The following is a 25,535-nucleotide window of genomic DNA, read 5'->3' as shown; positions in this document are numbered from 1 at the left end:
TTAATTAATTAATATTATAATATTTCTAAGAATAAATTTGGGTATATTGTACCTGCGTGGTATCATTAACCTTGAATTAAAATAAAACATTTTATTACCACTGACTTAAAATTTACAACTTGACAGTTTGTTTTAAATTATTTATTACGTACCTGTATGGACATTCTTAAGCCATTGTAACCCAGTGCCTGGCCGCCTCTGTGCCTGTCTCTGTGCTCAGGCTTTGCGGCCTCCAACCAGGTTTTCAGCTTTATGTGCTTTGTTGTTGCTCAAGTTTTTATGCGACTCTAGCGCCATTTAGTGGTAGAAGTGCTAACTGCAGCAGTGCAGCGCAGCCGCTTAGTGTCTCTAGAAGACTAGATTTAAATTATAAGACTGGTATGAGACAGAGTATACATATTCTCTGACACCTGATAGGTTCTTTCAACCACAAATTGGGCACTAACTATCAATGAGAAGATAGTTACAAAAACACTGGAGAGCTTCACATTCCCTGTCAATGCTGTATTTTCCTGCTGATACTAAAATGATGAACTCTGTTCTATTTTTGAAATGCTTTTTGCATTTATTATTATTATTATTATGTCTCATCTTTTCTTTAACTACTTTCACCGTGTTTACTCTCAAAGTGCCGCCTTGTTTCGAAGTAGACAATCTTGTTGCGAACTCTGGGAAATGTTATGTTGGAATAAAACTGAATTCCATGTAGATGAGCTCATTCAACATTATTCGTGCATTCTGGTCATCATACATAATTGAACTGGGGCATCATTAATGAAACTTGTCTCAGTTGCTGCTGTGAGAATTCAGAGTGTCGCAGTTTCTGCTGAAAGTTGTCTTTGTTTTATATAATAATTTTTAAAATGTTCTTCTGTTTTCCAACTTTTATTGCACTTGTAAATGTCCTTGTAAATCACACAGTCTTACTGCATTTACATTTGCTATGAGATAGCAGAGGAGGAAGCCGATCAGGTATCAACACAGTTTGCACAGAATTATTTTGTTCCCTCGCAACAAGATCACAGCAAACATGATGAACTTTACTGATATTGTGAGCACTGCAATATAATACACTACAGTATCATCATTATCATCATCATCATCATCATCATCATCATCATCATCAACAACAACAAGTTTATTGAAATGAATAGTCACTTTGTCTGTTGCCAACGATTCCCTTAAGAGAAGTTGTAACCTAGTTAATCGCAGTATGTGACGACTGAAAGGATTCTTATGTTTTATGGAGCTTAGAGGAAGCATCCAATCTTAAAATATTTAAAGTGAAGCTTCATCATTCAAGCAGCTTCAAAAAGGGAAGTGATGGAGTTCGATATTTGTGGTTAATTGTTAACACTCAGAGCTCAACGGCCTCCGTATTCCTCCTTTTGTTAAAATGTTTAAATGTAGTATGACCTTTGATTAATGGCTAATATCCTTATTTTTGTTTTGTCCGTTGCTGTGTGATAATATATACTTTTCACATTTCTCAAAGTTGCATTTTCACAGTTGCACAGTCCTGTCTGTGAGCTTTATAATGGAGACACAACTGACAGATGACTCATTATGAGGTTTGCTTTCCCCATGTTTTCCTTGTATTAGCCAGCAGGTGGCAGACTCAACTCACATGTTGCTTGTTTCCCTAGTTAAAAACGTGTAGTTCCACTATAGTTTCTATTCATTTTTCCAGATAATAGTCATATTTGAATGTTTTTGACAATTCCGAAGTATATGCTTCATTAGATTATGACAAAAAATATCCATAATTTCACGCTTTAAATAAAGAACAGATGGTGGTGTTATAAACGTATTCTTAAACACAGTTTATGTCTGCTGAAAGAAAGACCGCTTGATGCACTCGATTAGTTTACAGACTGTATTTATTTACGTTTTATTTCAAAAAGCAAGAAAATATACTCTTTCTTCCAGAAATAATAAATATACAATATTTCTTTATGAACAAAATGCACAATTTACAAAGTGGCATCTGAGTGCTTCTCTGTGTGAAGGTAAATGCCTCACACAGTACCTTGTTTATTCAACTCATTTCTTTTCACAGAGTTATAACTGTTAGTATGACCTATTCTCATTATTAAAGTCAGTCTTATTTTTCTACATAATATTACAGTTTTTATAGGTAAAAGACTCCAGCTCTTTAAATTTACAATTCTTCATTGTGCTGTGTGTTTGTTATTCTATCTCAATACTTTCAGGAGGTTTGGACTTGACCCCACTGCAGTTCAACATAGTCCACGTTTTGCTTCTTACGCAGCACAGAGCTTATTCCACACATTATGAGACTTGGCAAGTTTTTAAAGACATTGGCATTTCAGCAGCCTGAAGCCGATCTCGCTCTATGGTGGAGAACGGATCGTCCCACGTTAAGACGTCTTATCCTGACTGAGATGTTTCTCCCTGACAATCACTCCTTGTTTGGCTTTATCAGGTACGCTCCACTGCTCTGGTGTGGATGAAGTATTGTCCAATGTTTCTCATGAGGTAACACTTTCTTTTGGTCAGGAGGTGAACAATATGTGTGATAAAAGCCACGCTAAAGCACAAGACAGCGTGACTTTGCTGTGAGCTAGCTGGGCTGAGCTGGGGCTTGGTGAAGTGGAGGAAGGCGAACTATCTCGATCTATCTCGTAGATCTCCATCCGCCTGCGATGCTTTTGGTAGGTCAGCGGAGGCTCCACTGTCACATAGCCATTGATTATCCTCACGTTTGGTGGTGGGGTGGTGCTGAAGAAAGGAGGGGGGGAAAATTAGGTTATGAGGAATTTAGCTAGACTGGAAAAGAACTGAGTCTTACATGATCTCCGAACAATCACATGCATAACATTTCCAGTACATATTCAGCAGCCAATCTCATTGTGGTCTTTTACTTAGGGACATCCAGAGTTTATTAATAATCGTCATCAAGCCAGTACAGTCCTTACAGACATTCAATTGTTAAAAGATTATTATGTTTTGTTTAAAGAGGTACAACTCAGCTACAGTCAAACTAATCATAATAAATATCTCACCCATCCCCAATGCGAACCCACAGGTCACTGAAGAGACGGGGTCTCCCGTGGCCACGGTGAGCTTTGCGTGGCCGTTTATGGCGTCCAAACTCCTCTAGCTGGCTCAAGCTGTCAGGGAGCAGCATGTGAGGCAGCTCCTCCCCTCCAAGGCCAGGCATAGGTTCTGGATCCTCGAGCTCCAGCTCCATCTCTGGACTGGTTGGCCAGCTAATGGGAGATCCTGTGCTAGTGTCTGTATTCTCCTTGCTGAACTCTGGTGCTGCAAGGAGGTCTGGACCTGCTGCCCTGGAGCAAGGGAGGACAGGACAGACAGGGGATGGACTCAGTTCTATTAATACTCACAGAAAGACTTTTACCCAAATATTAGATCAAAATAGTTTCTTTTAGTATTTCTGTACTGTTTCGCAAGATTTCCAATGTGCTACCAGACAGTGGTGTTGTTTGTGGTTTCTGACCACCCCATGGCTTTCCACTTACACCCCATAACTTCAGTCAAGGACATGAACACCAGAAGGGCGTCCTTTAAAAGTTGAAAGACCCAGCAGACAACGTAAGAGGAAGTTGGAACTCTCATGGCAATATATTGTGCATCAGAGCTGACATTTGATCAAGAAGACCACCCAGAATCTCCTGTCTTCAAATATTTTTGCCATGCTGCTCTTTCTTCCAGCCATTACTCATACTTTCTTCTCTCTTGTTCTTTTCCTGTCAATATGGCTTGCATGTGACTTTGTGTTTCAGTAGAGCATCAAAAATATGTTTTACACATCATTCAAGACCTTTCAAATGAAATAAACAGCAGTAGAAATCGCATGCTTTAGTCACGATTTCTTTTGAAATACTTATAATCAGTTTTGTCTCACCGGTCATGATCAATTTGTCGGTTTGCCTTTCTGTTTTTACAAGTTTCAATAACCTTGTCTCACCCAGGCCCTGATGGCTTGGTCAGTGCGATGATAGCTCCAGGCCTGCGGTCAAGCTACTGCACAGCCAAACCCAGCTCTGGGCTGCTCTGTCAGTCATATAATTGTGCCAGTGGGTTCAAAACACTCCAGGTCTGAGGCTAACAGCTTTCATAAACACCTCTCATCCAGCCATCCTGTGGTGTGTTTCCTCGCCTGTCAGATCACCTTGTATCAGAGAGCTAGAAGTGTCAGCTTGCAGGCAAGTGTGTGGTCATGTGTGTGTGTGTGTGTGTGTGTGTGCGTGCACGCAGTAGACACAAGTTTTTCGTGACCACAGTAAGTCAGTCCACTTGTCAGCTTTTAAACCATGAACCACTGGCTGAAGCCCACAAGCCTGGAAACAGGATGGAGAGAGATAGGGAGGCTACATTTACAGCTGTAATTTGCAGTGAGAAGTTTGTGAAAAGCTCCAGCTGGAGGGATGAGTTGTTTTTACTGTTAGAAAAAAGACTGTTCTTGTTATGCCTTGTTTTTCCATTTTCACTCCGATTCCAGCGACTGCTCTTATTATTTTATAGGCCCATGGATCAAACCCTTAGGTGAGAGTGGAGGTGCTGTGTGCCAGTGATTGGGCCTGAACACTAACAGACATGAAGAAGAGTTGTAGAAGGCCACAGGAGCGAAGCCAAGACTCTTTCTGAGTCATGTATGTGTTGCATAGTTGTAAATTTGAGCATCTCTACATTTATCCTGCATACATGCATGCATGTGTTTGTATGTTGCAGTGAAAGCAGACAGAACCACCACTCTGGCAAGTGGCCTTTGGCAGCCACCAGAAAGGGGGGGGCAGAAGCAGGCAGGTGAGGGAGGTGATGAGGTATCAAAGGATTCTTGCATAGCACAATTTGGACCGTATCTGCACTCCAATAAATCTGCTGAGGTTAAATGCCTCAACTCTCAAGAGAATTAGACGGATGTGGACAGACTAAGTTGGGGGGGGGGGGTCGATACAGATACATGTGGATGTGCATCTGTATCCCTGCCAAAATCTACAGTAAGAGTGCACAAATGTTCTGCTTCACAGTCTGCACTGCCATAACATTATCAATCTCATGCACATAGAAAATCACATTCTCTTTTTCTTTTTCCATTAAATATCTTGTCTGGTTAGAAAAAGTCATAATTTTAACATGTAAAGAGTTTTAAATAGCTCTAAAGTGCCCGATTACTCAGTCAAAACCGGAATCATCCAAAACTCAAATTTAATTAGCGCAATTTATGTGTCGTCATCAAGAACTTAGACTCCATAATGTCAAACAACTGCTTTTCTAAAGAGTAATCCAAGCAACCACTTATTTTTTCTATTTTTCAGCAACTTATTTTTGTTTTTGTCTTTGTAACCACAGTCATTTAATCAAATGACATGCTCCGTCATCTGTTACTGCGCACTCTTGTCTGCTTACTCACTCTGTGGCTGGCTCTTGATGATCAGAGGGCATGTGGACAATCTCATAGCCCTCCTGCCTCAGGATGTCCAGCACGCTGTGGTTCCCCAGAAAGTGGCCTAGCAGTGAACAAAAAGCAAACCAAAACAAAACAAAAAAACAGAGGTCACAAAAGACTCAAACTCAGCTTCTTGCGGCGCATGCATTTATCTTCAAGAGTAAATCTAGCCTGGATTATGTTTCATGGATATTTACTTACGTTGAAAGCACTCAATTATTATATAGTGAACAAAACTTCCATAAATTTTAGCTTTGTTTTCATTGTGGTGCTGAACATACCAATAACATGTTTGTGTGGCCCACTATCTGAACTCTTATTTTCTAACAACTGTAACAGACTATATCTTCCTAACACAGGCAACTATAGCTTTGGTCAAGAAATGTAAGCAAACCTAAAAGTGCTTCTATACATTTTAATGTCCATATTTGTCCGACAAATACCAGAGAAACCGTGCCAATCTAAATTTCTTGCATTTTCTTGTGGACTGCCTCATTAAATATGATCTTTTCTCAGCCAAGTTTTAGAGACACTAATGGATTTTGGTGACAGTGACAACTCAGACATGGAGTGAAGTGAAGAATCTGCAAGATAACAGGGATTGTTCAAATGAAAACTTGGTCTGTCTATCGGGCACTCAACCTCTTGCCTCCCTTCCAGCCCTCTCTCACTTTCCATCACCTTGCATATGACTCCTTCAGTCTAACATCAAACATTCAGGCCCCAGCCGCATGCTGATGAAAGCTTTTTTTTCTTTTAATTTATCCCATCAGCCGATAATCCTGCATGTCAGTCAACCCAGCAATAAGCCATAATGTAGCCTGACATCACCCTCACCAACACGCACTCCCTAAGAGAGGAATTCATATTTGTGCGCAGACGTATACACATACTCAAACACGCGCAGGAATTTTACACACTCGCACACCTCAGCTCGCTTATTAACAACACGCTGACAATATTCGAGCCTCTTTCTTGCTTTCCGTCGAGGCCTTCTGCTCCCACTCAGCTCCTCACCCCCTGCCAATTTTATCATTATAATGTTCCTGATCATTCCTGAAAGTCAAAGAAAGAGGCACGCGGTGTTACACTTTCTTGGCAGCTGAGTTCAAAGGCAGTGCTGGGATAGGCCGTGGAGTGAGAGGAGGCTTCTAACAACAGAGCGTCGGTGAGATCAGATGGGATTACACAGAGGGCCGAGTGTGAGTTTTTTGTCTGGGTGACAGTGAGTGTGTGTGTGTGCTTGTGTGTGCTTGTGTTCTTCTTTTATTATACTTACATATTGCCATAAGAAGTGATGACATTTTCTCATGTTCATAGGCTTAAAGTTTTTATGGGAGAAAACGTATGATTTTGTTGTGAAGTCAAAGGTACAGTACAGTACTATTTAAGTATTTGTTGAGTCAGTTCACGTCCTTTGACAACTACTACTGTGAAAAAGTCTTGCGCCACCCCTCATTCATTTATATTTTCCTTCCAAGGAGCCAAACTTCATTGGGTTTTTTCCAAGTATTCTTGAGCAATACATATCCAGGCTTTCTGAAGATATTTCAAAGTTTTTCTTTGGACATTGTTTCTTTTTCGTTCTTTTTTTCAGTCCAGTCATTGTGCCCAACCATTTTTAAGGGAATATTTTCATATTTGGTTAGTAATTTAACAGTGACCTGTGAATCATTCAAGCATAAAAAAGGCAACTGAATTAAGAGATGGGCCAAGAGATGGCGTCTACATGTAAATTTTTCAATTTTGTCTATAAAAAATACAAAAGATCACACAGTTTGACAAACCTAGAATCTTATTTTTGCACAAGCAATTCAAAAACTGGCAAGGCTAGACACGTGGGAGCCAAAAGAAGAAGTGGCAGGACTGCAAAGGATCTACAGCAAATAAACAGTGAAAGTCATGTCCTTAAGAAATACGGGGGAAAAAATCCAGCAAAGCTCTGACAGGAAGCAGGGACAAATGGATGAAGTGTGTGAAATTATACAAAAACTGGACTGTAAATGTAACAGTGTTTATGTAGCATTATTCCACTTGCCACAAATGTCAGTGTAATGGGGAAACAGAAGCAGAAACCGGTTACATAAATTAGTGGCAATGGATCTTAACGAGTGTTGAATCTTGATTTGAAATTTTTGGTTCAAACCGTTGTGAATATGTACAGAGGAGGTCAGGAAAGTGGCACAACAGTGAGTGTTCACAGTAATCTGTAACACATAGTGGAGACTCGGTCAATGGGCTGGATTTCATCAAGTGTGTTTGGGATCTCGCCAAATGGATGGAAAAACCAACGGAGAAAAAAACTGTCGGATTTTGATCAACCATATAATACCATCTATCACGCCTCTGTCAGTGCGCCCCAGGGTGGCTGTGGCTACAATGTAGCTGCCATCACCAGTGTGTGAATGTGTGTGTGAATGGGTGGATGACTGGATGTAGTGTAAAGCGCTTTGCGGTCCTTAGGGACTAGTAAAGCGCTATACAAATACAGGCCATTTACCATTTATCTACACATGTTTCAATAAACTACACATGTTTCCTCTTTTGTCAGCAACATACCGGTATAAAGAAATGAGGGATGGCACATGACTTTTGCACAGTACTTTTGCACCACCATTAGGTCAAAGGATAATTAGACTGACAATTGGGAATATTTCTACACTTACAAAGGCCAACTGTATTGTTATTTGGTTATGTAAGATAAGATAACTCTTTATTGTCATTGCACAGTCATACATAGTACAATAGTACAATGAAATTGGAAAACTGTCCTACGTCGGCACTACATGTAACACAACACGACACGATACGACGCATCACAACGCAACACAAACAACACAAACAACACAACACAGTATAATAACTTAGTAATAAAAAAAGCCAGTCAGGTCAGCTATTTGCATTGATCAGGGCTGTTGCCCTGTTGTAAAAGCTGTCCTTGAGTCTATTTGTTCGGGACCTCAGCAGCCTGAACCTCCTGCCAGATGGCAGCAGCTTAAACACCCCGTGTCCTGGGTGTGTACCGTCCCGTAGAATGCTGCGTGCCCTCTTGAGACAGCGAGTGCTGTACAGGGAGGGAAGAGGATGTCCAATGATTTTTTGGGCCATATTGATGACCTTTCTCTGTGCTGTGGTGCAGCTGGAGAACCACACACCGATGCAATATGTCAGCACACTTTCAATGGAGAAGACGGTCAACAGCTCCTTCTTCAGGTCCATTTTTCTGAGGATTCTCAGAAAGTGGAGACGCTGTTGGGCCTTCTTTAAAACCGCAGAGATAAACAGATAAAACCGGCAGATGGCCACTGCTCCCTGAGCTTTGTTCTGCTGGAGGTTTCTTCCTGTTAAAAGGGAGTTTTTCTTTCCCACTGTTGCCATTTTATTGTTGGGGTTTTCTCTGTATTATTGTAGGGTATTTACCTCACAGTATAAAGTGCCTTGAGGCAACTGCTGTTGTGATTTGGCGCTATATAAATAAAACTGAACTGAATTGAAAAGAACAGCATTCTTCTTTCTCTTTTCACCCTTTCCTTCAAACAAGATCTTGGGGCCAAAGTCAGCTCGTTCAGTGACTGCATGCTGACAGATTTAACCTCCTTCATGTCTGTGTCAAGCAGCTATTTCTTTAAATTCAGTGGGCTCGGGGCAAAGAAGAGCATGTGCCGCGTGTTTGCTGGGTGTGAGGTCAAGCTGACTGTTTCGTGTGTTGGCTTGATTTCCTCTACTCTGCCATCATTCATAACACACCTCGACAAAGTCGTGTATATTTATGCGTAACTTTGTTTGGAAGATGACATAACAAACAACCATATGGGTTCAATTTTTACACTTGCTGTAAAACTGCCATTCAGTTTTCTGTGGAGGGAGAATTGGTTTGGATGCTAAACTTGCATCTGCTGCTTAAACAGTCCACTGAATGCACACACACACACACACACACACACAACAAGCAAGCAATATTTCTCACAACGAGAACCAACACTTATGAAATGTTGGTAACTCTCAAGTGAGGGACTGCACATTTCTTCATGAATTGGCTCCGTTTGTTGAACAAACAAAACGTTTTTCCAAGTTCTTACAAATCCATTCTTTTGGAAAAAGTTAATTCACAAGCTTTTCATCTGACAACAGTGGCATGTGCATTGTTTGTTTCATTGTAGGTTTGTGGTTCGTGCTTGTGTGTGGGTGAGTGACTGGGTAGAGAAATAATAGCTCTTTCCAAGCAGATGAAGGTGCGTGTGGGAGGCTGAGCTAGTGTGTTTGTTTGTGGAGTATTCAGACAGTAAACAGTGTGGTGCTTCTGAAGCACAGAGCAGTCTTAACAAACAGCTCAATTAGCTTAAATGTAATAAGAGGTCAGCTGACTCCTAATTGCTCCCCTGCTGCTTGTAGTGCTCGTGGGATGACCGCACAGGTAGCTCACTGTAAACATGCCACTCTGTTTTAAAGTTACAGTACTTAGTGACACCCTAATCATTGCAGTGTAATGCTCGCTATTAATGTTTACTTTTCAAGTTTTTACGGAAAGACCTTAAAAGAAATGTAAAAAAGAGAAAGCAATGTTTTTCTTTTTCCCAGTGTCTTTAGCTGTCTCGCCCCCATCTGCACATTGTTTGAAGATACACATCCAAGAACATTTCCTTCTTTTCCGTAAATTAAAAATTTTATGGTTTTGTTCAAGCAATCAGAACTCTTGGATAATATTGAGAAAAGATTGTGGCTTTGGTTAGAAAATTGGTAATGGCAAGTTAACATGTCCTCATGACAGAAGATGAAAATATTCTCCTTAATCAAAGGATATTTGATGCCTAAACACGATGCCTAACATATTGGGCTGGACAACATTTTGCATTCATTCGTGGTATAAAATCAATGTGGAACCGAAACATTCCTCAAAGATTTTTGGTCCATTATGACGCAAAGTTGCTGCAGATTTGTCGTCAGCAGATCTGTGACGTGAATCTCCTGTTGCCACACATGCACACGATGGACTGTGAAAGTTATTTTATGTACATTAAACTACAGTAAAATGTAAGAAACCAGTTTGAGATGATTTGAACTTTGTGACATGTTATCATGCTGGAAGCAGTAAACAGTGACCCTACCATGTGAACGTTGCAGCAGATTCATCAGAACAGGACATGTTTTTACAGTTTTCTACTGTCTCACTACTGGTGAGCTGTCTACATACACATACACACATAATATTATCAGTTTGTGGCATCTCAGTTTCTTAGCTGATAGGTGGCATCTATTATGGCTTTGTGCTGCTGTAGTTCACCCAGCCAAGCTGCTTACATCTTCATGACTTTGTAGATTTCTCTCAGTGTACGGTCTCAGTGTAAAGTCATACTTTAAAAATGTTTATCATTAATATTAACATAGAAGTGGAACACAGCTTCTGTTTTCATCATTGGCTTCATTGCACTCAAAGGAAAATATCCATATTATTTACCCTTCTCATTGTACTCATACGACATAATGTTTACTTGGAAAAATAATGAATACTTGTTTCTTATGACTTTTCTTATGCATGAACAAAATGCCAGTTTCATACATAAGTTGTGGCAGGAATTTTGTTTAAAGATTTAAAAATACACAAAATAAACATTTACTAAATATTCTTTGAAATTCTTTTCCATATGGGTCGTATTTAATCTTCCAGTAGACAAGTTGCTCTGCCTGCGACATAAAAAGAATAGCTTGTGGGAATGTGGCTTCAGCCCAACTGCAACCACTACCATATATCAGCCAACCACCTGCTGTCATTTCTCCAACTGCAGATATGTGTTTTTCAAATATTTTATTTACTTAATAAATATTTTGTTTTAAGTAGGAGCAAGTTTTTGCTGTGTATACACCCTCTCACAGGGTGTTTCCCCTCCCGTGGCTCCAGAGCACAGAGTTAATAAACCAGCAACTCCTTTATTTAATAACCATCCCATCCTGATTTCCACTTACAGTAGCAATGACTTAATTTACTCCACTTGCACATTCACCTTTCTATGTTTGCCACATCTGCCTGTCTCTTTATCTTCCATATCCAGGCTTCTTAAGCTTCTTAGCTTCCATTTTGCATTTGTTTTACAGTCAGTTTTTCTCTTTTTTCCCTCCATGCAAGTTTTTTCGGGAGGGATGCATTAGTGTGTTTTGAAAAGAAAAAAGAGGTATTGCAGCATGTCTAGGCATTCACGCTCAATTTAAACCATGTCAACGCTTGGTCTGCACACATCCTTCTCTCTCTTTCAGACCTTTCCCTATTTTTCCTTCCAAGTTAAACCTCACCGAGCCTCGCTTTATGCGTGATTCTCCATCCTTTCTTTCTATATGCTTTTGCACATCAGTCAGAGGAAAGAGACACTAGTAGCAAAGCAGGAAAAGCAAGGAAAATGGAAACACTGAGCAGTTAGGAATTTGACATTGCTTCAAGAATGCAGAAAACGCACAGGAAGAGAATTATGTTATTTTTCAGTTTTTGCACAAACAAATGTGTTTGCAATTACTTTGTGTAAACAATGCATCAACTGATATGCACTAGTGGTTAAAAAAAATCCCACATGGCTTACAAGCAGACCACCTCATATGAAAATTGCACAAAAGGAGCACAAAGGAAGAGAGAATAGAAATAGATAATTGGCAAGTGGTTTGAGAGGAGATGGAAAAGAAGGAGGAAAGGGTGGAGGATAGAGAGGACGATCAGAGGGAGAGAGGGATTGACGTACGCCCTCAACCCAAGCAGAATGCCTGCTGGGCATAGTTGCTACATTATGGTCCAAACAAACACAAGCAGTTCCCTCAGAGCAATTTAAACAAGTGGGTGATCAAGAAATTGGAAGATGAGTTAAAAAGAGAAGAAAAGCGAACATCCAGGAGACATAGCCAGTGAATGGATGAGAAAGAAAAAGCATATTAGCTGACAAGGGTGTGTTCCACTTTTGGTTTGTTTGGAAATATGTTCCAGGACGAGGGCAAGCGCAGACAGAGATAATGTGGAAAATGTTACTCTCATCTTCACATGTTTGTAAATGTGTGTAGGTGTTAAATAGGTGACAAATTAAAGGAAAATATGTAAGGTGCTGGGCCACCATGACTCTAAGGAATAACTTCAATATTGCAATAAAGTATGTGAAGTCTACTGGACTGAAGGACACTACCTCCCCCCACCCAGTATCCCCCAGTGTTTTGATGATGCTGGTGAAAAGCAATGTCTAAACATTACAACATCTCTCATAGTTGTTTTGTTGACTTAGGAAACAAAATTACGCAGAGCCAACTCTGGGGGTGGTGGAGCTGGGTGGCTCTGAGCAAATACTGTGCTGGAAGTGCTCCACAGGTACATAAGAATATGATCTTAAAGAGGAGATAGACTAAACAGAAAGCTTGCTTTGCTTTTGTTTTTCATTGGTGGAGGATTTGATTTTAAGGAACTCTAAATCTGTCAAGTTCGTTTAGATGTTATGAGGATGCTGACATTTTTCCCAGGAGAATGCAGCTCATGCTTCAGTGCTTTTCTTTCTGCGATCTGCTTGTGCGTGAACCTGTGTGTGTTCGCATTCTCCCTGCAAGTTGTGCTCATATAATGTATATGTGTGCACCTGTTTGTGTTTTAGGGGAAAGTCCCTTTTTCCACTTTTTGTACTAAGACTATTTCCTTGAGCAAAATATGAGTAATGCAACAAAGATTTTAATAAGGTCGGCATCCCTGGGCCTCACTGTGCATTCCCATCTACTGTTTAACAGGAACGGGATCTCTCTATAAATCACACAGCAGAATTTGAATTAACAGAGCTACAAAAACAGCTACCCACAGTGTTCAGGAATAATTTCCTTGAAAACAGACCACGGCTTTTACATGATGTGTAAATTCCACCTCTCTTCTCAGGGAGCTCTGAGTTTCTAGAAGAAGAAGTAAAGGCAATCTGGAGCTCACCGCTCTCACCCATTCCTCATCTCCATAATGACTTCATTTCCTATGCATGCAGTAAGACGTCTGTCTGTCTTATTGCACTACACACCCCCCCCGAGGTGTTGTGAGTGACAGCTGTTGACAGGACTGTTAAAGGTTGAAATTCTGGTCAAATACGGAGATCAAGAAAGTTTCAGGGATCAAATCCAGAGGCTGACCGCTGCATGTGGCGGGCTTGACACACATCCATGTTAGAGAGACTGGAAGCTTCACTCAGCTCAGTGGTTGAGTGTTTAAAAGCCATTCCTTGCTTTCAAATATTTAGACTGCCTATGCTTGCTGCTTAAGTTTGTAAAGCTCTCCTGGTGGGCAGAAAGTGAGAAGCTGGGTGTGGTGAGGAAAAAGTAGAAAAGCACAGAGAGTTAAAAAAAAAAAAGGAAGTAGTGGAAAATGTAGAAAACAAAGGCACAAAGAAAGTAAAAATCCCCCTGCTATTGACTGTTTTTGTTTCTGTAAGCTGTAGTCTCTGATATCTCATCGTACATACATGTAATGGAAGATGTGGCATTCTCTGCTCTAAAAACGTCTCTATGATGTTCGTCTTTCACCTTTCACACTGGTTTGTTTTTCTTCATCCATCAGTTAAAGTTACAGAGAGAAGGAATGATAATCTATAAATTATGATCTAAAGGAGTGCATATGTGTGTGCTGCTGGCAAACACCACACAGACACATAAGCTTAGAGATAAAAGAAAGTGCATGTGAGTAAATGTGAGTGTATCTTTCTGAGTTGGATCTGTTTGTGTTTGCAGAAACCAAAGCATCACATCACATCAGGCCGTCTGGTGCAGCACTCCATCACTCTCCTTCTTGGTCAAATAGACCTTGCACAGCCTGGAGGTGTGTTTGGGGTCCTGTTGAAAAATAAATGATGATCCAACTAAATGAAAATCGGATGGGATGGCATGTCGCCGCAGGATGCGATGTGGTAGCCATGCTGGTTCAGTGTGCCTTTAATTTTGAACAAATTCCCAACAGTGTCACCAGCAAAGCACCCCCACAACATCACTCCTCCTCGTCCATTCGTTCACGGTAGGACCCATGCATGTAGAGACCACCTTTTCTGTGTCACACAGACACGGTGGGTGGAACCAAAGATCTCAAATTTGGACTCATCAAAGCACAGATTCCCACTGGTCCACTGGTGCATTACTTGTGTTTCTTGGCCCAAACAAATCTCTTCGGCTTGTTGCTTTTCCTCAGTAGTGGTTTCTTAGCAGCTATTTGACCTGATTTGTCTTCTCTGAACAGTTGATGTAGCCACGTGTCTGTTACTGGAACTCTGCGTGACATTTATCTGGGCTCTAATTTGAGGTGCTGTGTGACTCAGATGAATTAATCCTCTGCAGCAGAGGTGACTCTTGGTCTTGCTTTACTGTGGCGGTCCTCATGTGAGCCAGTTTCATCGTAGCGTTTGTGGGTTTTTGCAGCTGCACTTGGGGACACATTCGAAGTGTGAGCAATTTTCTAGACTGACTGACTTTCAGTTCTTAAAGTAATGATAGGCTGTCGTTTTTCTTTACTTAGCTGATTGGTTCTTGGCTCAGGCAAGACACTAATCCCAAAGTTATTCACTGTGGCAAACAGGCAAATGGCATTTGAGATGCGCCAACACTGGTGTGTAAACCTATGTTTCTACAGGTGTCTAAAACTCCCAGACAAGAACACAATTCTGCCAAAAAATACATTTTAATTTAGTGTTTTAATGTCAGTAGCAGAAAATCTTCTTCATCTTTCAGTTGGTCCCTTTAGGAGTCACCAGAGCAGATCATCTGCCTCCATCTCACCCCATCCTCTTCTGTCATACCAGTGTAACTCCTGCATAGCAGCCCCATATTCAGCATAGCCTATATCCCTCATCTGCACATGTCCAAACCCTCCCAATCTTGCGTCTCTAACTATATCCCCATCTCATTATTAATGATTCCTATATTTCATTTGGCATAGATATTACAGGCCTGGCACTATGTTTCTGTCTTGTGGCCCAAAATCTTCCATGTCTTTAATCGGGATCGAGATCTGGTGACCATAAAAAAAAAAAAATTTCTGCAGTAATGTTTTAATCAGATCTGTTATTTAGCTAGGATAACAGTGAATATAGTCATTCACCAAGTAGAAAAACCTGCAGCATTATGAGTCTCTAAACGGGGACGTTAATATTCTTGCATTCCTGGGGCTACATAGTTTCTGTTGTGTGCATTTAGGTCAATTTTAACACTCAAAAGATCAAAGAAAGAAGCATTCACGTGTTTATGAAACGTAGCATTAAAGTCATTGGCTCTTAATAGGCAGTGGGATGTTCTTCCAGCTGCTAATGAAGTGTGTAATCTTTGAACAAGCTAATGAGCTATACTGATTTAATTACGATGAGAAATGCAGCCAGTGCAGTTAAGAGTTACCATAAGATGTTTTCACGCAAACTCACAGAGTTACATTCCTGAAAATTTACAAGACGGCATAACCTTACATGGATACAACAACAGAGCCTACGCTGTTCCTACAGCAGTTGAATGCTATTGTAACTGGTCACAGTTAAGAGATCCAAATGGGAAATGATCCTTCTTTAGTTTTGAATCATATTAGGGATTAAAGTTATCTGGCTTTGAGGAGGAAAGGCATAAGTATCCTTGTGCTCATCCACCAGATGCCCCTGTAAAAAACACAACGTTGGCTTCAAGGACAAACCACGCGGACGTTAAAAATAAATTTAAATGTGTGCTAGGCCCAAACTGTCAGCAAGGAAGCACTTCTAATATCTTTCTGTCTCTGTCTTCTCCACAGAAGAGAAAATACACACCCAACATCCAAAGCATTGCACGTCTGTCACTTCATAAAATAGATCCGCACTATGTGGAAGGAAAGACAGTATGAAGCAAGATGGAGATAGACAGCATCAAGGAATGGTGTTGGTTTAATAAAGGAAAAAGAGCAACAGATGGAAAGGACTGACAGTGCAGACCAGAACGACAGAAGCAGAACAGAGAGCTGGGGAGAAAGATGAAATGAGAGCTATGCAGACAGACTGGTGTGCAGGCAGAGACAGTCAGATGAGGGGAAGAGGCTGAGAAAAACAGATACGGACTAAGATGGGAAGAGCCATGGAGACAAAATGACATGCACGCCAGGCAGGCTCTCTCCCTCAGTCATCACTTCGACACCACAACACCACAAGTGACTGCAAAACACATGGGTCCAGTCTGCCTGCACAATGGGCTATTATAGGTCTGCACATCAGAACATATGCATAAAAATCAACTTCAGCAAACAGATCCAAAGTGGCTTAGACTCCAAAACAAACAGTACTACATGTGGACTTTTGACAGTAACTGCTCGTTTGGGTGATAAATATCTGCAGATCATGGGACTTTGTGTCACAAACATAAACATACGTGTAAGTGTGTGTATGTTTGCGAAGTGGTGTCTAGGCCGTGGCAGCGTCAGGAAATTCCATGGGATGTTTTTAATAAGAGCGGGCAGCGGCTGCCAGGGAACTGGCAAATGAAAACCTGCTGAAGCACACCACAGAGCTCGAACAACACACGGCCATGCTCTCACAGCACTCCTCAGCACAAATGATAACTCTGCATGTAGTCTGCATAAGTGTATGCAGACTACATGCAGAGTTGTGTGTGACTGAGAGGAAGGCGACAGAGAGTGCATTTTGCCGAGTGAGTGATGGAAAATAGTTAAGGTTTGTATCTGTTTGCAATAGCAACAGACCAAGTATTCTGTGTGTATGACTTGTCTGTGGGTATGCCTTTCCTTTATTGCTTTCATCTGGGGCTGCTGTGTCATTTTGTCCATGGGGGAAACTCTGATGCTTTTACTGATCCTTACAAAGAACTCTACGTCATGTTACAGTGGGTGCCCGTGATTGGTCCCTATTACATAATACTGATAGTAATAGTGAACAGCAGTGACCATAGTGGTGCTTAGGAGCAGGATGGGAGACGGTGAGGAGACAAAGGGAAGGAAAAGTGGGAATAACTTCAGGTCCACTTTGACACTGGCTACAAAATGAAGGAAGTTAGTACACATATCTAACGTCTCAGAAGTATCTACAACAGGTAAAATGGAACTGCTCTAGAACATTTATGTGTATGTGAGTGGGAGACTGTGGACTGTAGGCTATCAAACCAATTCAGATGTTAGAATCAATACTTTCTTCACTAGCTAACCAAAACCCAAAATGATTTTTCTTTAGACTGGTAAGATGTACTGTTTAGCTATGCTGAACTACCCCCTGCACACAGCTAGAACCAGCCTAGTTTAGAGCTGTTTCAGTTTGGAAGCTTGTTTTGGCTACTGGAAAACAAAACAAAACAGAATATTGCTATCCATCAGTCAAAATAAACATTTTGGGTTCTTATCTCGAAATTTTGACTTAATAACTCAAAATGTCGAGATATTTGCTCAGTTTTGGGTTCTTATCTCGAAATTTTGAGTTAGTAAATCAAAATTTTGAGATAGCTAATGTGAAATTCTTATATAATTACCCCAAATTTTAAGATAACTTTGCAAAACTTTGTGGATTTGTTTTCATTGGGGGAAATATATACATACTATAGTTACAGTAAATGGCAAATTTAATCAAAAGGACACTGCTTTAATCATAATCAATCTGTATTGCCATTGAAAACAGGCTACTAATGAGTGTTATTAGTGTATTAAATGTCTACAGTACAGTCATTGGTTAAGAATCAAACAATATATGAGTATTTTGTGAATGATTTATTTGGAGGTGTCATTATCAACCACCGATATCATAAAGTCTTGGCCCAACAGTGAGACAGTAAATCCTCTCAGTCAGTTTCTTTTATATTGCCTGGGATAATTCAGTTATGCCTGCTGGAATTTATATAAATAACCTGTTTCTGAAAGTGAAGAAAATGAAATGTTATAACATGCACTTGCAGATGTGTGTGCAGAATTCAAAACTGAGAGCAGAGCAATAGAGGAAAAAAATCTTTTTGCAGTTAAAAAAGCGTACATTTTATCCAAAAAGGCACTTGTGCTACAGGAAGGTGTATGTGTGCAGTGAAAGCAAGGGCATGGGGGAGGCTGAGAGGTAAGGTGCTGAGCTGAGGAGAGATGGATTTCCTGACTGAACCACTTAATACACACATCGTACACTTTAATTACCCTGTGAAAAGAAAAAAATAACTATGACATCTGTAACTTTAGAGGGGCTTGACCTGAGAGGTGCTCCTGCTCGTTCTCACACAAGTTCTGTTTGTCCACTACATTCTAGACATAGTTAATGCTAGAAGTAAGTGATCCAAGGCAAATGCTGCTGAAAACGGCTCCTAATATGTATCTGCTGTAAAGCATAAATACGAAAACACCCACTCGACATGAACAGACATGAGCACACATCATGGCTCTGTCAGAAACAGTTCCATGTTAAGATTATTCCGTTTTGTCATCCACAAAAAAAAATGCTGTGAAGTAAGGTATATAGTCCACTGCCTTTAGTTTTTTCGGTTTGAAACACGTCATGTTAATGTGAGTTTTGAGATCTAACCATAAAGATTGGATTTTATGTGATCACATTATTGCACGCCCACGTTTGGCCTGAAAGTAGTTGTAATTCATCTCCCTGGGCTGTCTTTATTTTATATGTCTGGATAATCTTAACCCTCACACCCCCCGTCTTCTTAATTTCCCTTTATTACTCAAACTATGGTCTGTGGTTAGATTATATTTAGACCATAAGCAGAACACCATTCACAAAGCAGGCCTGCTCACCTCAAGAGGTTTTGAAAATCTTCAAAGGAAATGTGGGCAGGGCCAAATTTCTGGGAGCCAGTGTCGTCACTTAATACGTTCTGGCATCACTGAGTGATAAAATTTCATGTTTGGTTACAACTGGGACTAAAAGGGACAGTTACAGGACTGTAAAGACATGAGTCAATATCCTGAACACAGATATAAGACATGAGGATGTGGAAGCCTTCTGCTTAGAGCATGAGAAAGGTGGTTTGTTGCCTGAAAACAGAACTTAAGTCCTATTAGTTGTGGTCACTAGTTGCAGTATTTATGGCCTGTCACTCTAAGAGTAAAGATTTGTGTGGTGATATTATTGAAATATTTCGGTGGAAAATATTTCATCTTCATAACATTCTTTGAAACTCAATACTGCGTAAAAGTTTTGAGCCATCCCTTGTTTCTTTATATTTTTCTAGGAAAATTGGAAATAGGTCTAACAGTTTATGGAAACATATGCCAACACGTATGTTTGCCCATGTACAAAGTTTGTACAGTTTTAATGAGCTTTAAAGTCAACATTTAGTATGACCACCTTCATTCTTTAACTATAGGATTTCTGTAGTAGTCTTCAGGAATAGTTCACTGGGATTCTTAAAGGACATTCAAAGCTCTTCTTTTGATATTGGCTGCCTTTTGTTCTGTTCTCTGTCAAGATGATCCCACCCTGCTTCAATAATGTTAAGGTCCAGGCTCTGGGGAGGCCAGTTCATAACTGATAGTCTTCCATTGTGTGTTTTTCTGCCCAAGTATGCTTTTACTGCACTGGCAGTGTGTGTGGGATCATTGTCATACTGGAAAATAAAGCTACTGCCAGTCCGGCACTTTCCAAATGTTAATGCACAGTGAATCCAAATTTGACGATACTCTTCTACATTCATAATTCCACCAATTTTGACAAGATCTCAAAAACCATTGGCTGAAATTCAGCCCCAAACAATGACAGAGCCTCCGCTGTGTTTTATAGAGTGTAGTTCCTTTCTCCTGATCTCCCCGGTACATGTTGATGATGGCTTGTTGACAGTGACTCTTCCACTGAGACCTCAGTGACCAGTAGATGCATCATCTGAAGGGTCAGATTCATCTGTCAGGTCCTCAGAGATGCATCTGCTGGATTTTTTTCTTCTACTGTATCATTACTGTAGTTGTCCATCTGCTGTAGATAATTTTAAGGCCCAACATAAAAAAAACAAACAAACCAAGAAACACTGATCTGAAAAGGTCAGGTATAAGGACTGAACTGGAAATCAGTGAAAAAGCAAAGAAAATCCTTTAAGTACCTTTATAAAGCCTGGAGAGCTATTACCTGGAGAAAATCCAAAAAGTCTGGTCCCTTGGAAACAAAATATCATAAAAGTGGGGGTGGCTTCAGACTATTGAACAGTATTGTATAACTTTGTGGCCTTTTGAACTCCCCTTCATTTACACATACTATATTTATCTAAGTTTCAAATAGCATCTATGTTTTATGGCTTCCACTGTGCTAGGTTTGACAAATTTCTCTAAAAGTTAGTAATAATTGATCAAAAGTATTCTGTAATAGTGTGTAATAGAACAGTCCTGTAAAATTCCATGCTGTAATTACTCAGTATTTCCAATTTAGTGTGACTGTTTTTGAAGAAAGGATCTCTAGTACGAGCACATAATTAGCTGCTGCTATAATAAATCAAGTGTGTCTGTATCTGTGTGTGTGTGTGTGTGTGTGTGTGTGTGTGTGTGTGTGTGTGTGTGTGTGTGTGTGTGTGTGTGTGTGTGTGTGTGGACCCTGCAGTCTAACTGTAATGGTTCCTATCACTTCACACCTGCTGTCACTTTGTTACACACAAGGCTAAAGCGTGCAGGTGACCTGAAACACATGTTCACCTCATATCTATCCAGGCCACGTGGAACACACTGGAAAGTTAACACAAAATGTTTAATAGAGACTAATCTTGAACATAAAGCTGCATTAAAAAAATATTTTAATTGACTTAATAGAAAAAAAAATGCAAATTCACAATCGTGGCTTTACCTGTCCGAGATAATTTAAGACCCAGATTTTCCTCAACATCCTGGAAAAGATATATATATGTAATAAATAGCATTATTATATAGCATTAAAGCAGTGAGGGATGAATAATTTCAGTTTTATGTGCTGCAAACCAGTGTTTTACTCTTATTCAGAATTGTTGCTATGAACTGCTGGTAGTCTGTTTAATGTAAGCTGGCTTAGTCTGACACTCAGCCACACATGCTGACATATTTAGTTACAGATGGCTTCTTTACTGAGCACCATCATTTTCTCAGCACTGCCCCTCTGCTCATTTAGTTACTGTATACAAACTCACGTCAAGGAATTCCTTTGTGAAAAACACTCATTTTAGACGGTGAATTGAGAAATATGTGCCTTGGCAGAAGTTCATTCAAACGTTGGAAAATAGTTTTCACATTCTCTCACTCTTTTTCAATGTTTTCTATACACAACACTACAAACTGTGACAGGTAAAGTGAATGACATCTCTTTAACACGCAATGATCTGCTGAGAAACTTAGATCTACTTTAACATGTAACACCTCCCAAACGGCTCAGAAATAGCTAAAGAAACAAGAAGAAGAGCCCAGAGATTGACCCCTACATTTCCATGAAAACCCCAATCCACAACCAAAAAGATGCATTGCCAACATCCTGTGCCAGACACCACAGGACAGCCTTCAGAATTCCCTGGTCCATGCCCTGAGGCTTCAAAGCTGTTTTAGCACCACAAAGGGATCTGCACAATGTTAGGCAGATGGCTTTTAATGATATGACAGACTGCTCTATATACCAGTCGTGTTCTGTCAGGGCAAGGCAGGTGGGCATTGCTTGCCCAGTGAAATCTACAATTAAATATAGACACCATAAGTGTCTGTCATTGCTCTTTTGCATCCACCCTTTAAATTACTGCCATCTTGTGGTAGCAATTTGTCTCATCTTTCCTCCGCTTGCCTCCAATTCCACTAGAATCTGTTGGGCATCTCGATTTTATGGGTGCTCCCCATTAACAGTAGCTTGAATTGGGCGAGAGATCAGCAGCTTCTTCTGGTTATTTGTACACTCACATTGTGGATAAACATGTTTTCTTTAATGGATGACTGATGGGAGAATAAAATGCAGTATCTTTGCTTGTCTTTTTGTAAAAGTCACCACATGCCACTGATATATATTTTTTCTTCATGTATGTACACCATTTATTATTTAGTAATATTACAGAAATCCGTTTCTCCACAGAGTCTGAGCACAAATACTAACAGTGTTCAGCCACATCTGCACGGACACACAAATAGCAGCTGGATGGTGCAACAGTGGCCCTGTCCAAACTGCACAAAGAGCAGAGGGAGTAACAAAAAAAAGGAGCTAGGCATTCAGTATTAATCATTCACTGTGGCGCACACACACTCGCATGCATGCACATACACACATCCTAGAGGTAGCGCCACCCTTTTTCAAATGCACGCAGGCACACAGCCATACAGTAAACAAAGATACCCACCCACCACCTGTTTTTGTGGGCAAACACATGTGTTTGTATATTCTCAAACGTACACACACACACACACACACACACACATTTTCCTTAGGACACACTACACTATTCAGGAAACATTACCAGCATTAGCCAGGAATGCTAATTGAAACAAACAACTCACAGTTTCTTCATTTCTGAGATGGGAGTTGGCTGTAATTGAGACTTCTGTGTATGTGTGTGCACGTGTGTGTACACTTGGACAGATTCACAGTTTTTGAATGCCAGAGATCTGGGAACTATTGTACACTATTATTGTCCTGCTTTTTTTTCTCCAGTTTTGCTTTCAAGCAGAAAAGAGAGCAAATTTGTTCACTGTAAGCACACTTTAAAACTGACAGATTCTCTGTTCCAGACCAAAGTAAACCTGATCTATTCCATTTTTCAGTTACATGCAAATGCATACTCCCTGGAGTTGCTCTCAACATGTAGAATAGAGAAGAATCTCGTAACCAGCAGGTCAAAGGTCATTGCGTGAGTTCCTATAACATTAAAGTTATTTCTGCAGCGTTAAACCGATACTATCCTACAAATCCAATCTGTCTAAGAGTCTTACCTGCACCAAAAGCAAAAAAGTAAGTCTGGTTGGGATTTCTCTGCAGCAGGGCAGAAACTCGTCGTGCCATTCGCTCGTTGCGTTTGTAGATCAGCTCCTGGCGGAAGTAGCTGTCAATCTGCTGAGCCGTCATGCGGTCATGAGCTGGCAAAGAGCTGTTGATGAAGTGAGGCAGCTGAAAGAAAGAAAAAGACCGTGAGAAAAAGGACTTTCAAAGCCTTTGTGGTAAAAATCCATGGCAGAATTAATAGTAAATGAATCACTCAAATTTTAAATAAAACATAAAAAGAAAGAAAGAGCGTTAAAGAAAAGTGGGATGGAAAGAAAGAAGAGGGCTGAATGGTGGTGTTGGTGCCCATGTGAGTGTGACACCTGGCAGCCAGAAGTGTTTCTGATGTGACAGCTTGACAGAAACTGACCAGCGCAACGCCCTGCGCTGTAGACTGATCTTTACATGAGAAAGCATTAACAAATGAAGGAGTTGGAAGGAGAAGTGTCAGCGCCATCTGTGTGTGTATATAGGTTTAACATTTCTGTGTGTGTGTGTGTGTGTGTGTGTGTGTGTGTGCATGTATGACGAAAACTGTTTACACAAATGTGTTTATAGGTGTGGTATGTGCGCTACATGAAAGACACTACAAGTGTGTATGCCTCAGTTCAATATATTGTGAAGTGTAAATGTGTTAATTACTGTTTGATACATTAGCAGCCAGACAGACAGAGAGACCTGGCTCTGTTCCACTTTTTCCTCCATCAGTCGTTAATCTGTGAAGATGAGTGGGGGGGGGGTTGGCGGTGGACTCAGGATTTGAGATGTCCAGTTCCTTAAGCCCTAGGATAGAAAATGTATCTCTCTGTATCTCGCCCTCCTTATATGACTTGAATACATACTTTTAGATTGATTCCCTCTACAGATCTATCACACACTGACAGTAATAAAGATATTTTTGTAAATGTAAGCACTATTTTCTTATTGAGCTAGATTTTTTCCCAATATCTCTCATTACATTCCAAAGTAAATAAAAATCTGCCATAACAAGAAAATTGGAATTTCATGGAAAGGCTTTTCTCCTTGGCTGGTTATTTACTAAGGGTCTAATTATAAGGCATTCATTCAAAGCTCTTCTTTACTTACAGAGGACGCAGTGTAAGCAACAGAGAAACATCAAGTGATGAAGATCTTATTTAGTTAGTAAAGTTGTTAGCAGTTTGTTCCACTCAGCGGCTGATTTAATTACTTAAGAAAGTGATTACTATGCAGTCACACTAATATAAACTAATCATTACCTAACAGTTTGTTATTATATCTTCCAGTCTGTTCTGTACAAAGTCATTGTATATAGCCCAATCTTACTTTAAAGTAGGACAGATTTAAATAATGGTGGGAATGTAGAAACAAAGAGGTTGGTTTTCATACTCTACACATATGCAGATGTGTTTAATCTGGATTTGTATTTAACTGTGACAAGGAACACTCGTGCAAGCATGCTATTGCTGTCTAGAACTGAGCTACAAGTTTACACAACAGTAGAACAGCTGCAAATGGTGCGTAAATTAGCATGTGTATGTGTGTGTGTCAGGCCTGAAAACATGAGGGGATTTATTGTACCACATGTGAACGAGGTGCACTTCAGAATCCATCCAAAATCTATACGATGTTTCCTTTCAGTCACACCGTCTCAGTCTGTTTTGATTCATACTTCAGTTATCTTAATTTACAACAGAACACTGGATAAATTTCATTTGTTTGTTACACAAATATACATTTCCATTAGTAAACATTTTCTCATTCCAGGATTTAGAGGTTTGTCATTTTTTCCATAGTCTACAGTTGGAATATATATTACTCTGCTTTTCTATAAATGTCTCATACTATTATTATATCCACAAACAAATCTTCACTGCTTCATTAACCTTCTGGAAGTTATGGAGATTTTTGTAAATATATTTTACAAATGTGATAAACTTCATCATGTGCTACCACTTCCAGTGGCGATATCTCTTTATGTACTGTTATATTGTGATATTAGTAAAAAATAAAGGCCAGGTGCTTAAAGGAAGTTTTATTTAAGCGCTGTCCATAAACCTGAGCCATTTCCACACATGTACTGAAGCCCTGATCTTTTCTAGGTCTCGCAAGACGGAGCCACATGTGAGAACTCAAATGTCTCACGCAGTCAAGTCATACATGTGTTGTTTTCAACCTGCCAGAACACTTTTACAGAGTTTGTACAATGTTGGCCTGAACTGATGTATAAACCAAGCAGATCA

The 25,535-nt window shown here is 40.1% G+C and overlaps 1 protein-coding gene and 1 long non-coding RNA gene across 3 annotated transcripts in view; one reads left to right on the top strand and one right to left on the bottom strand.

Annotated features, from left to right (window-relative positions):
- LOC113015621 (uncharacterized) overlaps nt 1-25,535 on the top strand; it is a 111,458-nt gene that overhangs the window by 65,603 nt on the left and 20,320 nt on the right. The gene's annotated exons all lie outside the window — the stretch shown is intronic.
- Nucleotides 1,863-25,535, bottom strand: part of trabd2b (TraB domain containing 2B) — a 78,968-nt gene continuing 55,295 nt past the window's right edge. For both annotated transcript variants that reach the window (XM_026157668.1, XM_026157669.1), the window contains 4 exons: nt 23,265-23,439; nt 5,399-5,495; nt 3,027-3,311; nt 1,863-2,742 (listed from right to left, as the gene is read on the bottom strand). In XM_026157668.1, coding sequence (XP_026013453.1) covers nt 2,517-2,742; nt 3,027-3,311; nt 5,399-5,495; nt 23,265-23,439 — 783 coding nt within the window. In that variant the 3' untranslated portion in view covers nt 1,863-2,516. The remainder of the gene's footprint in view (nt 2,743-3,026; nt 3,312-5,398; nt 5,496-23,264; nt 23,440-25,535) is intronic.

The sequence above is a fragment of the Astatotilapia calliptera genome, chromosome 23, assembly GCF_900246225.1.
Source record: "Astatotilapia calliptera chromosome 23, fAstCal1.2, whole genome shotgun sequence".
In the NCBI taxonomy this organism is placed as follows: Eukaryota; Metazoa; Chordata; class Actinopteri; order Cichliformes; family Cichlidae; genus Astatotilapia; species Astatotilapia calliptera.
This window is presented reverse-complemented; position numbering and strand designations above follow the sequence as displayed.